The following is a 15,628-nucleotide window of genomic DNA, read 5'->3' as shown; positions in this document are numbered from 1 at the left end:
TGAAAAACTTCATTACAGTCTGAACATGACTGATACGAGTGGGAGGAGCGGATCTAATTAGTGCTGCTCTATAAATAAAGATCTGTTTGTCTGCAGTAGAAGAAACTCTCCACACCTAGCTGTCTGACTATGTTTTAGGTCGTTACAGAAAACATTTCAGTTCCCTGAGAATCCAACTCATTTAAAAGACTTTATTTTATTTAAATGAATTAATTATTCCAAATGAAGGTGCCCTGCTCAACGTGATCTCCACATCAGCTTTGGTTTTTATGATCACTTAGTAAGAAAACACCAGAATAAACTAAACTAATATAATAAATAAAATCATCTGAGTTGCAATAGATGTAAATAATGGTGTAAAAAGCCTTAAAGGTCTCATTCAGGGAGTAAACGTCTAATCCGTTCAGAAAGATCAACCCTCGCCAACATTTCTAAACTTCTTCCTCCTCCTCGTTTCTCCCTTTAGCAACAACGACGACGAGGACTTGTCGCCGGAGCAGAAGATGGAGAGAGAGAGGGAGCGAAGGATGGCCAACAACGCACGGGAGCGCCTGCGCGTCCGCGACATCAACGAGGCGTTCAAGGAGCTGGGCAAGATGGTCCAGCTGCACCTGAAGAGCGACAAACCCCAGACCAAGTTACTGATCCTGCACCAGGCCGTGGCCGTCATCCTCAGCCTGGAGCAGCAAGTCCGAGGTCAGTTTGTCATCAGCATGCTGCAGACGGTCTGTTCACGCCGCCATCTTTAATGCAGATAGTATCTGGAGCTTTTCTATAAATTATTAAATGTTTTTTTTAAATTAATTAATCCCTCAAAAATGACAATGAAATGAGTTTCAATGCAGTGTTCAAGAAGCTCCAGTAGAGGGCAGCAGAAGCACCTGTTGTTCAGGTTAACCAGGCCAAAGTTTTTACCTCTCTGACTCCAGAAACGTTTCATGCAGCAACAAACCTCAGTGAGGCACCAGAATCATGAAAGATGCCTCTCTCGCTTCTGTCTCTCTGTCCAGAGCGAAACCTGAACCCCAAGGCGGCCTGCCTGAAGCGGCGCGAGGAGGAAAAGGTCACCGTGACATCAGACGGGACCCCGCTCTCGCTGGCCGCCGCCCACCACGCTGCCACTACCATGGGTGACGGACCGAACCCCATGGGACAAATGTAAAACGCAGCAACATCTCCTCCCCCCTGAATGGTCAGAAGATTTCACTTATACACTAATCTGCTGTTGTACCTTCAACTCCAAAACAAGAATCTGTTTCACAAAGTCAGGCCTAAAAATTCCCCGTCAATTCTCACGTTTTGGCTCGAGTCAGTAAATTGGTCCGAAAAGTTTCTGTTTTCAGGTTGAAAATATGTCGACAGACCAAAGATGAGCAGATTTTTATCTGCACTTTTTAACCGTTTAAAATTAAGCTGAGAGTCTGGTTGAAAACTTATCTATTAGTTTACTATTAATAATAATTATATTAGTATTTCTAATGATCACAGAACTGTTTAATCGTCAATTAGTTTATCTGAATAACAATAGATGTTAAAAGAGAACATAAAGCTGATCGCAGAGGTTTTCTGATGTTATTATAATTCCTGATTAATTGTTCATGTGGCATCATCAGAAAAAGTGAGGAAAAAAATAAATCTAATTCACGTATTGATAGGAGCAGATTTAACCACTTAATGCATGAATATATTTACAATTATAACAAAACAAATTAATACAAAAAAAAAAATCTGAAAAACAAAACAGGAACAATAAAACAAAAGTCAAATATTCAATCAATTGGTAACATTAAATAATAAATAAATGATACAACATAAAAAGTAAATAAAAAGGCTAAAAATAGTTAACTTTTAAGCTCTGACCAAAAAATGGAGATTTCTTTTAAATCTGAAGTTTTTATTTAGTTTATAATAATATAATAAACAAAAGTAATTTTTCTGTATTTACCGTTTATTACTGTGTGATTGTAGTGTGAGACGTCTCCACCAGGGGGCAGAAGACAAGCTTCATTTTGTTAAAACAGCGTTTTGAACAAAATTTCTACCATAAAGTGATGCGAAAAGTCTCAGAAACTGTGTCTATCTAATATGATTAACACTGAACTGAAGAGTTTTTTTAACGTTGATTAATGATGAAAACCCGCAGACAGGATGGTTTTAAGAGATGTATTATCAGGCTTCACTTTTTATTGATTTGACTTTGAACAGAAAGTGGCCGAATCAGGTAATACTGATGATGACTATTTTTGGGCCCAATGTGTTAATAAAGTTAAAAGTTAATAAAATCAGATCAAATATGTGAAACTATGCTAAAAACATGGGTATAGTTTAAAAGTATATATTTATGTAGGATTTACAGACAAAAACAGCTTCAAACCGCTCAGTTTTCCAATTGTATGAACAGCAGCTGTACTTTCTGGTAGTTTTTATCAATTCCGTCTTTTCTGTAACTACAGAAAACATTTGACATGAGAAGCTACTGTGAAACTTTCGGCAACAAATAAAACTAGAAAAAGTATTTGGCAGCGATTAGATCCAGTCAGACCTAATCTGAGTGACAAAGACGATGCACACAGCAGATGTCGCCGGAAAGATGATGCAGTTCGGTTCAACGTTAACTCATCAAACTAAAGCAACAAATTATCGTTGTTTGCAGGAAACAAGGCTATAGCGAGACACGTGGAGACATGTCTCATCTCATGTTAAGAAATCAATGAAACCCTGATAAATATGAAACAATACTGAACGCCAGTCACATGTATGCTAAGCTAAGATGCTAAAGCTAACGTTATTTCACAAACGTAAAGTTCCACAGCTGTTCATGTTGTCATCGCACTGGGGTGACACAAGGTCATAGCTAACTGTCCTGTTAGCAACCTGTGTCAGATGAGACATCTGCCCGTTGCTGTGTCCTCTCTGTTGCATCAAAGATAGTATTGAATATTCCACAACAGCATTTGGCACAGTGGTGGCCCGACTTGGGAATGCTCACCTGAACTGGCTGGAACACTAAAATCTTCCCGAACCTAACCAAACCTAATCCGAACCCAATCGAACCTAACCAAACTTAACATAACCAAACCGGACCTAACCAAACCTAATCCGAACCCAATCGAACCTAACCAGACTTAACATAGCGTCTTAAAAAAGCGTCAAACTAAGAGTTTGGTTAAAACACAACGCATGACATCAGATAGGCCAAACCTTGCTGTTCATCTGAAGGAATCAATCAGCTCGACGATGTTCACACTGAAAACAGAAGCAGAGAACGAGTCCGTTTGTCTGGTCTGGGTACATTTTAACAACAGATTGGCAGTAAGTGTGATTTTATTGTGTGACTGTGAGCGTTTGTCACTGCTGTCCACTGAACATGTCCTTCCTGTTTTCTCTGCAGTCACCTTGTATTTGTGTTTGCATGTTGGATGGAGAAACTGGTTGAAAGGGACCAAAGCTACACCGTTTCTGATCCGTGGCTGTGAAAGAGACGGTGTAACGTTTGTCCTGCTTCGTCTGCACACGAGCTAGCTCCTTCCACTGTGTGTCCAGCTTTCCCTCCCAGTCCTTCCTTCCAACGCCGTCTCCCTTCTTTCTTCAGGTCAAAGGTGCCAGAGTTCATCAAGATGATGAGTGACCACTTCCTCTGACGGCGTTTCCATGACAACCTGGCAATCGATCAAACCCCAGCCTGACCAACCAACTTTCTCTGGAATTATCAGCCTGACAGATCCGATCAGCGTCCATCTCTCCTCTCACCCGTCGCCTCCTCCTCCTCCTCCTCCATCTATCGGGAACTGCTCTTTTCTGTTTTCCATTTCTTTGCGTCTCCAGTCGAAGCGAACTGGATGCTTTGCTGGCGGAGACGTTAAAAACGGCTGCTACAAAGTGGCGGCAACGGACTCGACTCTGTGGAATCACATCGTCCAAGAAACTGTCCTTGTACCACATGATTTATCAGCATTCCCTCTTTTACAGAACAAAAGGTTCTATATAAATATATATAGTAGATATATATAGAGCGAAAAAGGTTAAAAAAAAACAACAACTTGTTTAAAAAGTGCAACATGACGTGGGCCGTGAGGAAGGTCGGGGTTGGGCAGCGATGTTAGGAATGGAACAAAACATATCACAAAGTGTTTAAAGAGATTTCATTTTTTAAAAGCAGCGTTGCGCAGCTGTAGACTGCAGCCTCGGCGCGTCTCTGACTGATGGCAATCCAACGCCACACTGTGGATGAAGCTGTGCCTGATCTCCTCCTGGATGCAAAGTCAGACAGATGCAGACAAAAACTAGAAAAAAGCAACAAGAGAACTGTGGGAAGGCCCCGCACTTACGACACTCTGCTTTGTTTTTAAGCACGAACTGTAAGCCGCGATGCTTCTCCGACGTGCTGAAACTGCAGTGATGTGAAGGGAAAAAACTTCACGATTGCTCGACTATCATAGGCGTTACAGAGAGGAGCGGGTGTTGGCCGAGAAAGAGAAAGCTCGCTCTCCTCTTCTAGTGCATTCCCTGCTAAAGTGCAAACATTTAGATCGTCGTGAAAACAAACCCGAACTGTTGAGTTTACATCTTTTCTTAGTGCTTCATGCTGTTAGCCGCTTGTCACGCAGCAGAACTTGTACCACCTGAAGCTCGGACATCTGTAGCCTGTGTGGACGCCGCCTGCTGGGAGGAAGAGAGCTGTTAAAGGATCAATCATTGACTCAATAATCAGCCAATCAGCATGTGACTTCAGAGGGACGGGGGTGTTAGCGGTAGGAGATGAAGGTGGTACGAGTGTCAGACCTGAACGATTGGTCGGGTCAGGATTCAGGTCAGATCTGGACTGAATCCCAGATTCAGTAAATTCCCCGAGTCGCTCAACGCTCAAAATGTCGTGAAGGGAGGAAGACCTGACGATGAGGATGATGAGGATGGCACTGCAGGGGAAAACTAGGGAACAATCATCAGGGTGAGGGAGGAAGGGCCGGTCGAGGTCACTAAAGCATTCCTTACATTGTTTTCTACCTTTAGGAGCATCGTAACGCGGTTGGCTCAAAGGCACGGCTGTACTCTCACCTCGTTTGTGTCCTTGCAGTTGTACCTTTACTGTTTAATCAGAGAGTACCATACTGGTCTGTATACGAGTACATTAATGCAAACGTTTCCTGTCAACTTCACTGAATATTTTAGGTTTGACTTGTTTTAGAAGATGAAAAATGTTCTGTTCTGTAGCTTCTAGCTTTAGCTCGCACGTCTGAAAACCTTTTGAATCTCCAAACTGAGCACAAACTTGCACAAGGAATTACATTGACATGTCACGTACACGCTGACGTGTTGATTTTAGCCCATTTTGACTAGTTTCTAAACAAATTTCTGACATTTTTTAATTTTCTGGTCACTTTACGACGCCCACCTTGCTAGTACCGGGTTGGAACTCTTTTGCCTACTGATAACTTTCTCGTTGGAAAACAGGAGAATTATCATCAAGATTTAATCGTTAAATTAAGTTTGTTTAATTCAGTTTTTGTTTGTCAAATATTAAATTAGCTAAAGGCGGCTCCCAGAGGTACATTTGTGGTTTTTATAAAGGTACGAACTGCAAGAGTACAAATGAGTGGACATAGTCTGAGGGTACCCCCCCACGACCACATTTTCTGCCCCTAAAGGGACTTTATTCTCCGATTGGTTTAACACCCAGCTGATCAGAACCAACAACTTCCAACTCCAACCTCAGACTTCTCCCTTGCCGACATGCCATCACTCGCGAGATGGAAGGGGGGGCTTTGCGTCGACACTCAGCATGACTACGTCTCGTTTCACCTTTAGGTACAGTAACGGATCAGCTGTTTGGTCCGTCCTGTTGGATCGTGGCAGCGTTAACGTTCCTGATCAGCAGACTGTTTCTACCGACTTTGGTCCATGGTTGACCCAAATACACGTCCAGGAGGTCGACTTTGGTCCATGGTTGACCCAAATACATCTCCAGGAGGTCGACTTTGGTCCATGGTTGACCCAAATACACGTCCAGGAGGTCGACTTTGGTCCATGGTTGACCCAAATACACGTCCAGGAGGTCGACTTTGGTCCATGGTTGACCCAAATACACATCCAGGAGGTCGACTTTGGTCCATGGTTGACCCAAATACATCTCCAGGAGGTCGACTTTGGTCCATGGTTGACCCAAATACACGTCCAGGAGGTCGACTTTGGTCCATGGTTGACCCAAATACACGTCCAGGAGGTCGACTTTGGTCCATGGTTGACCCAAATACATCTCCAGGAGGTCGAAATCTGGAGCGAATGTGTTGAGAAGAAAACTTCATCTCTGTTGTCGAGACATGTATCCTGTCTAGTGTCGGCCTGAAAGCCCTCCCTTCATCTCACTCTGAACCCCTCTCAGTCCAGACCTCTGCTTGACCCCCATGTCCCAGTACCAACATGGGCCTTACGAGCCGAACCAGAGCCCTCACCCCACCCTCTTCCCAGCCTCCCGCCCCCACAGATGCAATTTGAACATTCACACTTCTACCAATGTGCCTTTTTAGAGTTCATATCATTCGAGTTGCCAGAGGAGGACATTTACCTGGTCTTTTAATAGGATGCAAGCTTAGGGAAACCTGTTCTTAGTCGTTAGGTTCTATGCAGTCAGGTTTTTTACCAGACCTGGGAATTTAAAAAAAGCTAAAAAGGAAAAAAAAGTATTTTTTGGATAAAAAAAAAAAAAAAAAGTAAACTGTATTTAATGTACTGTATACTTATATGTAAGTAGACGGTTCGTTCTGGCTCCAAGCTGATGGGACAGACGCTTGATTTAGCAAGACTAGCCCCCTTCCCATCCAAGTCCTGCCCATCCCCCACCCCAGAAATCCTCCATAACCCCAACCCTCTTTCCAGTTTCGAGCCCCAACCCTGTTTCCATGGTGAACAACGCGTCTCTTCTTGTATTATAGCTTATCAGCCTTTTATCAATATTTGATCGGCTTGTCCGTAAGCCAATGTAGTCTTCAGTACTAAGTGTGTGGTCGTTTGTTGTAAAGCTAATTTTCTTTCTTTTTTTCCTCTCGCTCTTTTTTAAAGAATCTTTTTCTCTTATTACATTTTTTGTCTGTTTACATGTCAAATAATAAAAATAAAATAAAAAAAAAACATAAAAGTTAAAAAAAAGAAAAAGAAACAAAAAAACACAGTTTGCTATCTGACAGCACTGTTTTCTATCGGCGGCCATTTCGACGCGGTTAAAACCCCAAAACCATTCAGCAGGAAGGCACGGAAACTGGAAAAGAGTCTATTTGAATAAATCAATCTATATATAAATGTACAAAAATATATACAGTATATGACGACGGTGCCGTCTCCGTTATTTTTTATTCAGTTGCAAAAAGAAGCGTTTGCTCGCGGAGGGGCGATTTTTGTCAGAAGACTGAACTGGTGGAAGACGGCGAGGCCCCTCAGTGTTGTAACAAATTTTCAGCAGACTTCCTTGTATTCTTCGTTGTTGCCATGACGACACCCTCCGACCAGTACGGCACCCCACGCAGGACATAAACGGGACCTGGAAAAGCCATCGGGCTCCATTCAACACAGACGTTTGTAAATTGTATGCAACAAATTGTCAAACTTTACCATGATTTTAAAATTGTGTATGTAAAAGTTATATTTTTACATGTAGACTGTTGTTATTTTGTGTTTTAGAAATATGTTGTATCTTTTTTTCAGGACTTTTTTTTTTCTTTATTTAGTTTATTTTGTTGCTTTTTTTATTTCTTAAAAGATGAAAACGTAAATTTCAGTGTGTTGAAAAAAAATGTGTCACATTGAAAATGTAATAAGGTCAAAAATTCTAAAAAAAAAAAAACATCTTATTTTCTTTTTTTTTCATTCTTCTGTTTATATGAGCAACATTTCTGAGAGTTCGAGGAAGGATTCAGACGTAAAAGAAAAAAACATATTTCTTTCATTTTTCCATGAATCGTAACATTACCATTTTTAGTTTTTCTAGGAGAGATTCGTGTAAATAGCCATTATTTTTCTGTGGGGTGAAGATTTGCCAGTGAGACACAATGATCATGATGATGAACCTGTTTTGATTTGTAGTGAGGTTGTATTTGTCTGGTTGCAGTAGCCAGGTGCCAACTTTTTAGTTTCGATGGGTGGTGCTCCGTAGTGTTAGTGGTTTTGGTTGCCGACCATCTGCAGTGTAAGTCAAACTGTTGTCTTAGCTTGCACCAAGCATCACTCGTATCAGGGCTGAGGTTAGCCGTTACTTTGCCCCGTGTGGAGGATTTCGTTTAGATTTTCACCAAAAATAAAAAGAAAGAAAAGCTTCTTTTTTTTTTCTTTAAAGGATCACGCCCTTTTTTATGCTAAAATTTGTTACAATATATAAATGTTTGTGGTAACAACTTCTGTTTTAGGATGATGTAACAAAATTAGATCAACGACGAGTAATTCTTCACTGTGGAATCCAAAGAGTGTAATTCACCTTGGCGCCCCCTGGTGGCTGGGGTCGTTTCTGACTCCCACGCCTTTATTTTGCTCCAGATGGGGTGTAAATGTTGATCAAAATGACAAACTCGTAGCACCTGATTCAAGAGTAATATATGAACATTTTGGAAAAGATTGGAGCGTCGCTAATATAAAGGAGCAGGTCGTCCGCAAACAATCTCTTCAGCTGTTTCCCCAAAAAGAAATCTGATCGTGTGCTTGGCAGTTTCAGTCATGTTTTTAGTGTTTGCCATTAAAATTGAGCTTTTTGTCAAAAGGAGAAGCTGCTCTGACTCGGACCTAGGTCAAACACTAGGATTGAATCTGTCAGCGTAAGTGCTAAATGTATTTTTTAAGTAACGTTATTTTTGCAATGTTTAATTTCATGTTTTCTCTTTGTTGTATAATCAAGTCATCTCCCAAATGACAGTATCCTCATTTTTATGTTACCCCTGGTGTTTCTATTAGCCGAAATGTTAACTACTTTTCTTTTTCCTCCTTGTTGTACATACACGCCTCATTTCTCTTTTTCAGTGACTGTGCCATGAGCTTTGTAATCTGTTACTCTGTACCAGTTTAACTGCAATAATGAGTTGAATTCAAAATGACCGCTGCTGTCCTTTTCATTTACTGTTGAGTCGGGCGCTAACATCGGTATCACAGCTCATCTGAAAGCCCGGATGGTTTTATTTAGTATGGAAACACATTTCTGACTTGTGTAAATTAAATACTTTTATATTTAATCTAAAGATTATGAGACAGAAAGTCATAATCATCCAACTCAGTCGCAACATCGAGATTTACTCTCCGTGAAATTTACAATTCTGATTAATAATTATGAATCAGAGATCAAAATTGTGAGATTTAAGTAAAAAATCGTGAGACTTAAATCATATTTGAGATTAACGTCAGAACTTTAAGTTACAAGTCAGGATTATTACATCTAATGTCAAAATAATTAGATTTAAAGAAATAATTGAGTGAAGCCAGAATTATTAGATTAGAATACCAGAATTAAAAAGTATCATTTCAACATAAACAATCATGATTGTTGATTGTGAGGATATGATTATAACTTCTAAATTTAACATTCTAACTACTAGATAAAAATTTATATTTATGACATTTAAAGATTACTAAATAAAAATAAACTAAAAACAAAATTTATGAGATATTAAATAATAACTGAGATTCAATAATATATGAACACACACACACATATATAAATGTGTATATATATATATATATATACATATATATGTGTGTGTGTGTATATATATATATATATATACATGTATATAACAGAATAACAAATTGGCAAGAAAATAAACAATTGTTAGATTTTTCATAATTATGAAATAAATCTGAATTATCAGATTTAAAGTCACATTCGACTCAGGTTTATAAATTAAAGAGTTAGGAGCATTTGGTCAAAACTATAGATAAGTGAATAGATTTAATGTCATAATCATGAAATTTAAAGTCATAAGATAAAAATGACAATTTGGGGGCAGAATGTCAAAATAATGAGAATTAATACAATACAATACAACTTTATTTATAATGCACTTTAAAAACAACAATGTTGATCAAAGTGCCACATCGTGGGGGGTTTAAAAAAAAACAGAATAAATAACATACACGTTGACAAAAAAAATGAAAATTAAAGTAAAATCGTGTGAAAATAATGATGAGATAAATTCTGCTGGCTTTTTCTCCAGGTGGGTGAAAAGATGTCTGAGCAGGTAAAATAAAGTTTTTTATGTCTGTTAATATTCAGACTTTTAGATATAAACATTTATATCTAAAAGTTTTCAGGATTAAAATACAAATTGATCCTCCTGCATCAGTTATTGATCCAGTCGTATCGGTGAGGAGCGAGGCTGAAGCTGCATGTCTGATCATCTCCAGCAACCCTGAACAGCACAAAAATCAATAAATTATTGATTATTGCCAAACATTTGTCTGAAGAACATGACTGTTGGTCAAACTCCAGCTGTGTTTGTGTTCCCAAACACACCATAATTCCTGCGTTATTTACTCAGGTACATGTTCAGTAAACAACACAAGCTCATACACGTTGTTGCTTTCCTTCTTCCACTATGTTTAGATACACAAAACCTCTCAGCTTTGTCTTTTCTTTCAAGGTTTTGCTCCCTGAAGCTCAGAAATCATCGGGTTTCTACACGTCAACGGACCAGAAGAAACACTCAAGCTGAAGTCTATGTTAAAGATCTGATCTGACCTCTGACTTCATGAAATAATATTTCATATCCTAATCGATTAACTGCTATTAGGACAGGCAGCTGTAAATCCATCAGGCTGTAAAAATTTATTGATGAGATTGTAGAACTGAAATGTCAGCATTTTATTTTTACCTGACCAGATAAGGACAACCATGCCAGAAAACCAACCATGAGATCAATCTTTCATTAATCCAGCCTGTATTTATCTCTTTGTGATATTGTTATATTGATTAATCTTGTGGAAAACAATGAGCTGTAATGACTTGGCTGAGCCGGTTCAGTTTTGCTGATGTGCTTTGACTCTGAACAGACCAGTAAGCTCTGCTGGACGTCAGGTATGCTAAAAATGCTGCGGTTTAGAGGAACAAAACATTCCCTGGCGACGTAATCTCTCTGGATGGAAGCATCTTGCCACACAGACTGAAGGATTTTAGGTTTTTTATCACCAAATATGAGGCAAATATTTTTACATCAGCACGTTTTTATCAGGTCTGAGTGAATCTAAGAGTTAAAATGTACCTAAAAATAAAGAGAATTCATTCATTTTCTAAACCGCTTAGTCCAGTTAAGGGTCGCAGGAGCTGGAATGTGTCCCCACATGGCGGCAGCTACAATCTGGACAGGCCGCCAGTCCATCGAACGTCCGCAGAGACACAAACAACCAGTCACATCCATGTTCAGATCATGTTCTGGATGGTAGGAGGAAGCCGGAATACCTGGACAGAACCCAGACATACACGTGAAGAACATGCAAACTCCACACAGAAAGCCCACAGTTCAACCCCCCCACCATGTAGTTACCTGCAAATCACATGATCCAGTCGTGTAATCCGGTGTATACGAGGGTATACAGAGTATACGGAGTATCTTTTTCAGTCAGCATTGAGTATTCCCACTTCTAAACCCCATGTGATGCTGCTCTTAGAATTACAAACGTTGCTCTGCATGTAGCTACGTCGCCCAGCAGCTCAGCTAAGGTTACCGATGCTACACTGGTGCAGTTGACCAACAGCTGCGATACCTTTAGCCTGAACATAGACAGAATAAAGATGTATGTACTGGGGCTGTGACAATATGCTTTTGTCCCGATTCCATTCAATTCCCAGTTTTTGGGTGCCAATTTGATTAAAATTGCGATTCTCACAATTCTTCAATATTGCTGATTTTTTAAGTTAAAAAAAACCAAACAAAAAAAATTATAAAACTTTTGTTTTGCTCGTCATTTTTCTTGATTTCAATTGGGAAAAAACAACACAGTCGCCAGATCATCATTCTGCTGCTGTAATTCCCAAGAAGACAAGTAAAACGATCAATAAAAATTACAAAAATTTTATAATGGATTAGTCTTATTTATTTAAAAGAAAAAAAGGATTTTTGACAAAAAAATCTATTTTAAAATTGTAAAGCAAAACACCCCGATTTTTTATTTTTTGATTTGATTTTCCCACCCCTGGTATGTACATAAGTCTATACATGTATCTCTCCAGTCTGTGTGCCAGAAGGCTACTGGTTTAGTCATTTCATAACTCTTCCTCCCTGAAACCGAAGATCTGAAATTGTGACAACTGATGGATCTTTGGGATAAAATACTGTAAATAGAGTAGTCTAACATGTAACCTTTTCTGAAACAGGGTTTTACTGGGATACCTTTTGTTTGTTTTAAAACAAAGGCAAAAAAAAAAAAAAAAGAGAGTTTACGCACTTCTTGAAGCACCACTACACCACTGGCATGATCCAATATTTATCAATAAGAAATGGAGGTCGTTACTATTTCATCAATGAAATCAGCTCGTTTGGCATTTCATGGCAACAGCACAGTTACATAAAGTTTGAAAGGATTAATTTAGCAATCATTTTTGTCACTTCTGTGTTTTTGAAGTCGTATATCTATGATGCACAACTTCCCCCAGCCCCCCACCTCTTTCAGCTTATTGCATATTTCAGAGCATTGCAATGGATGGATAAGTCAGAAAACGCTGGGTGTATCTACACTTTAAAAACAAAGCCTTTAATAGGAAAAGTACATTTACCTTATAAAGCCAAACATATTTGATACATACACTCTGAGACATTTTGCATCACTTTATGAATAAAACTTTGCTCAAAATCCTGTTAAACACAATCTGATTATGATCTTCTGACCCCCTAATAGATACCAGGAAGCAGAAGATTTCATGATAATTATTTTGGGGTCGGGTCACAGGGGCAGCACACTAAGCAGGGATGCCCAGACTTCCCTCTCCACAGCCACATTTGCCAGCTCTGTGGGGGGAATCCCAGGCCAGCTGAGAGATATAATCCCTCCAGTGTGTCCTGGGACTTCCCTGAGATCTCATCCCGGAGGAACGTGCCCAGAACACTGCACCAAGGAGACGTCCAGGAGGCATCCTAACCAGATGCCTCTGAGAGCTGATGCTTTGTAGTGAGTCATAGGAGTTGGTTCCCAGTTTTATTTTTACTTAGCTCCCAGTACACAGCACCAGCTCCAGCCGAAACATTGCTTTGTTTTAGCTTGCTTGCATGGCCGCGCAGCCAATCATATGTAAGGAAATGCAATCATACCATTACGGTGGTAGACGCACTGCGAGCGAGAAAGCAGACAGCTATGAGGAGAATGTCTTAGTGTGTTGTATATAAACATGAGTAACTGCAGTTTAAAACTTTCATGGGGACATTAGTGCTGTTTTCTTGACTGCTTTTTTTTTCTGTTTTGTGGAATTTTTTTTTTCTTTCTGTTTTTGGCTGCAAATATGAGGCTTCACATAAAAAACACTTTTTCAGAAGGTGAAATTCGTGGCTACAAAAGATCCTAAATCAAGAACCGCTTGGGAGCCTAAAGAGCTGGCTTTCTGAGAAGAGCCGAACATCTGATCACTTCTCTCCACCTTCATCAGCTGTTAATTAAAACTATGTGTTCAATCTGCTTGATCCAGAAATGCAAAAGTTGCAACTTTCTGTTCACTTTTCCTCTTTAACCACACCCACCTCAAAAGTTCAACCAATCACACCATACTTCTCAGAGCCCCATGAGAAAGTGGATGTCCTTAATCATGTCCACGAGAATAAAATGTTGTCATTTTGCTCTTGCTTCTTGTGGAGGATGCAACAGGATCCAACAGGTTTGTTGACGATTGAAAGCAAATCAGTCGCTGTGTTTCCATGACATTCTTTGCAAAAAAAAGAAGTAACATTTCTAAGTTTCAACCAAGCGGGAACCTCCAGTGGTTACACATTTAGTGGCGTGTCCTTTTGATTCCGCCAATGCAGAAGTGCATAAAACTGCAGTTCCCCCTTCATCCACTAGGGGCTGCAAAACAGAGCAAATCCCCATAGACTCCCATGTTAAAAAGACCAACTTCACAGCAGAAATAAACATGTTTACAGCCTGGTTCAAAAACCTGTTTTAGGTTTAATAGGTCAGGTTTCCTTTCCTGACAACTTTGAGGGGAGGGATTTTTTTTTTCTAAGTCACCCATTTAAAAGTTATTTAATCTCAAAATTCAGCATATTTAGGGGCGTGTCCTTTTGATTGACAGGTACCCAATCTCTTCCTTCAAGTAAGAAAAACAAAGAACAACCGCGGTTTTTAGACGGTTAACAATGTGACTTAGCTTTAGCCCACTTACCTTTGTTAGCTGGTTAGCTCCTGTTATCTCTGGGGTAGCTCTTAGGTACAGAAAGCTCGGAGATTGCTAGATGTCAATCATCCACTATGACGCTCACAGCCCACCTCTCAGCTCCACCTCTTTGCCCATATTTGTATTTTCCGGGCGAGAAGACACAAATGCCCCTGCCAAAATGGCGATGGTGGGAACCGCCCACCGAGCTTCAATTCAGCTCTTCAGAAACAGGCAGAATTCCGCCCATCTTTTTTATATATAGTCTATGATTTCGACAAACAACAATTGCGATTTCCGTGTGTTTCCATCGGACAGTGTTTAGTGTATAAGCCTCAGTCAACCGGACGACATTTTACGAGAAAAATTGTGGCTTCTTAAAGGTAGCCATGTAATTTGGAATTTGCTACGACTTTTCGAAGCTTTCCATTTTCATTTCTTTTCCCACGTCATGTGCGGGAACACATAAATACAAAAAATAGTGTTTCCTTTACACTTTTGGGATATATTTCTATATCAAAATGTCTGAAAAACCACCTTGTAAGAGCGTAAAAACTGTTTAGCGATATTTGGGCCATGCCATTCGCGTTTTTTCAATGCAGTATTTAGTTTTTGGTGTGATAGAAGAGCAGCTAGTGAGTAAATAGATAAAATTATGTTTTGGGGGTCTTTTTGCCTTTGGACATAACAATAGCAAGTCAGCATCAAGTTTTGAAAACACTGCTTTATGCTCGGCTAGCTAACGCTACTCATTTACACAAACCGCAGGTTTAAATGGAATTTTCTACTTGTTTCTACTCTATGACTTTTCCACAGCTGCTTCAGTAGCCTTGCAGTCCAGTTAGGAGCCTTAAAGATCCTTTCCAGTATGCCCTGCAATCGATATGTTACCCACTACGTACTGAGACAAGACTGACAGAAAAATTATTTCTGGTATAAGCTGACTGGTTGAATCATCAACTGGTTTGCTGTAACTGGTAATTGTATGTGAAAATCATAACTTCCTGTTGTGTTTTTGGTGTTGTTCAGTCAGGGCATGTTGGTTCATTTTACTGGTTTTACATGATCAGCCTGTTGTGACAAGCCAGAACAGACTCTGCATCTCATCAGGAGTTTTATTCAGCTGTTGGCTCAGCTGAAGGGATTACCTCCTGAGCTGACTGTCGGGGTAATAAAACACTTTTTCAGCTCAGGGTGACGAATCATTGTGACTCATTGAGGTGTTTTCGTTTATCAGGTCTGATGTCTGTTTACCTGTTGCTGAAGGGAAACTACTTGATATATTTTAGGTATTAGTTTGTT

General features: G+C 39.7%; 1 protein-coding gene across 5 annotated transcripts in view; it reads left to right on the top strand.

The window, feature by feature from the left end:
- tcf4 (transcription factor 4) overlaps positions 1-9,065 on the top strand; it is a 283,617-nt gene extending 274,552 nt beyond the window's left edge. For 3 of the 5 annotated variants that reach the window (XM_079256445.1, XM_079256444.1, XM_079256447.1), the window contains 3 exons: positions 467-696; positions 1,011-1,158; positions 3,593-9,065. In XM_079256445.1, coding sequence (XP_079112571.1) covers positions 467-696; positions 1,011-1,158; positions 3,593-3,641 — 427 coding nt within the window. In that variant the 3' untranslated portion in view covers positions 3,642-9,065. Of the gene's footprint in view, positions 1-466; positions 697-1,010; positions 1,193-3,592 lie in introns of all 5 variants that reach the window. The other 2 variants (XM_079256446.1, XM_079256448.1) reach the window with 1 other exon arrangement.
- Positions 9,066-15,628: the final 6,563 nt, after the last annotated feature.

The sequence above is a fragment of the Telmatherina bonti genome (assembly GCF_933228915.1).
Source record: "Telmatherina bonti genome assembly, chromosome: 17".
NCBI lineage: Eukaryota > Metazoa > Chordata > Actinopteri > Atheriniformes > Telmatherinidae > Telmatherina > Telmatherina bonti.
Note: the sequence above shows the minus strand (reverse complement) of the source record. Positions and strands in the feature narration are given on the sequence as shown.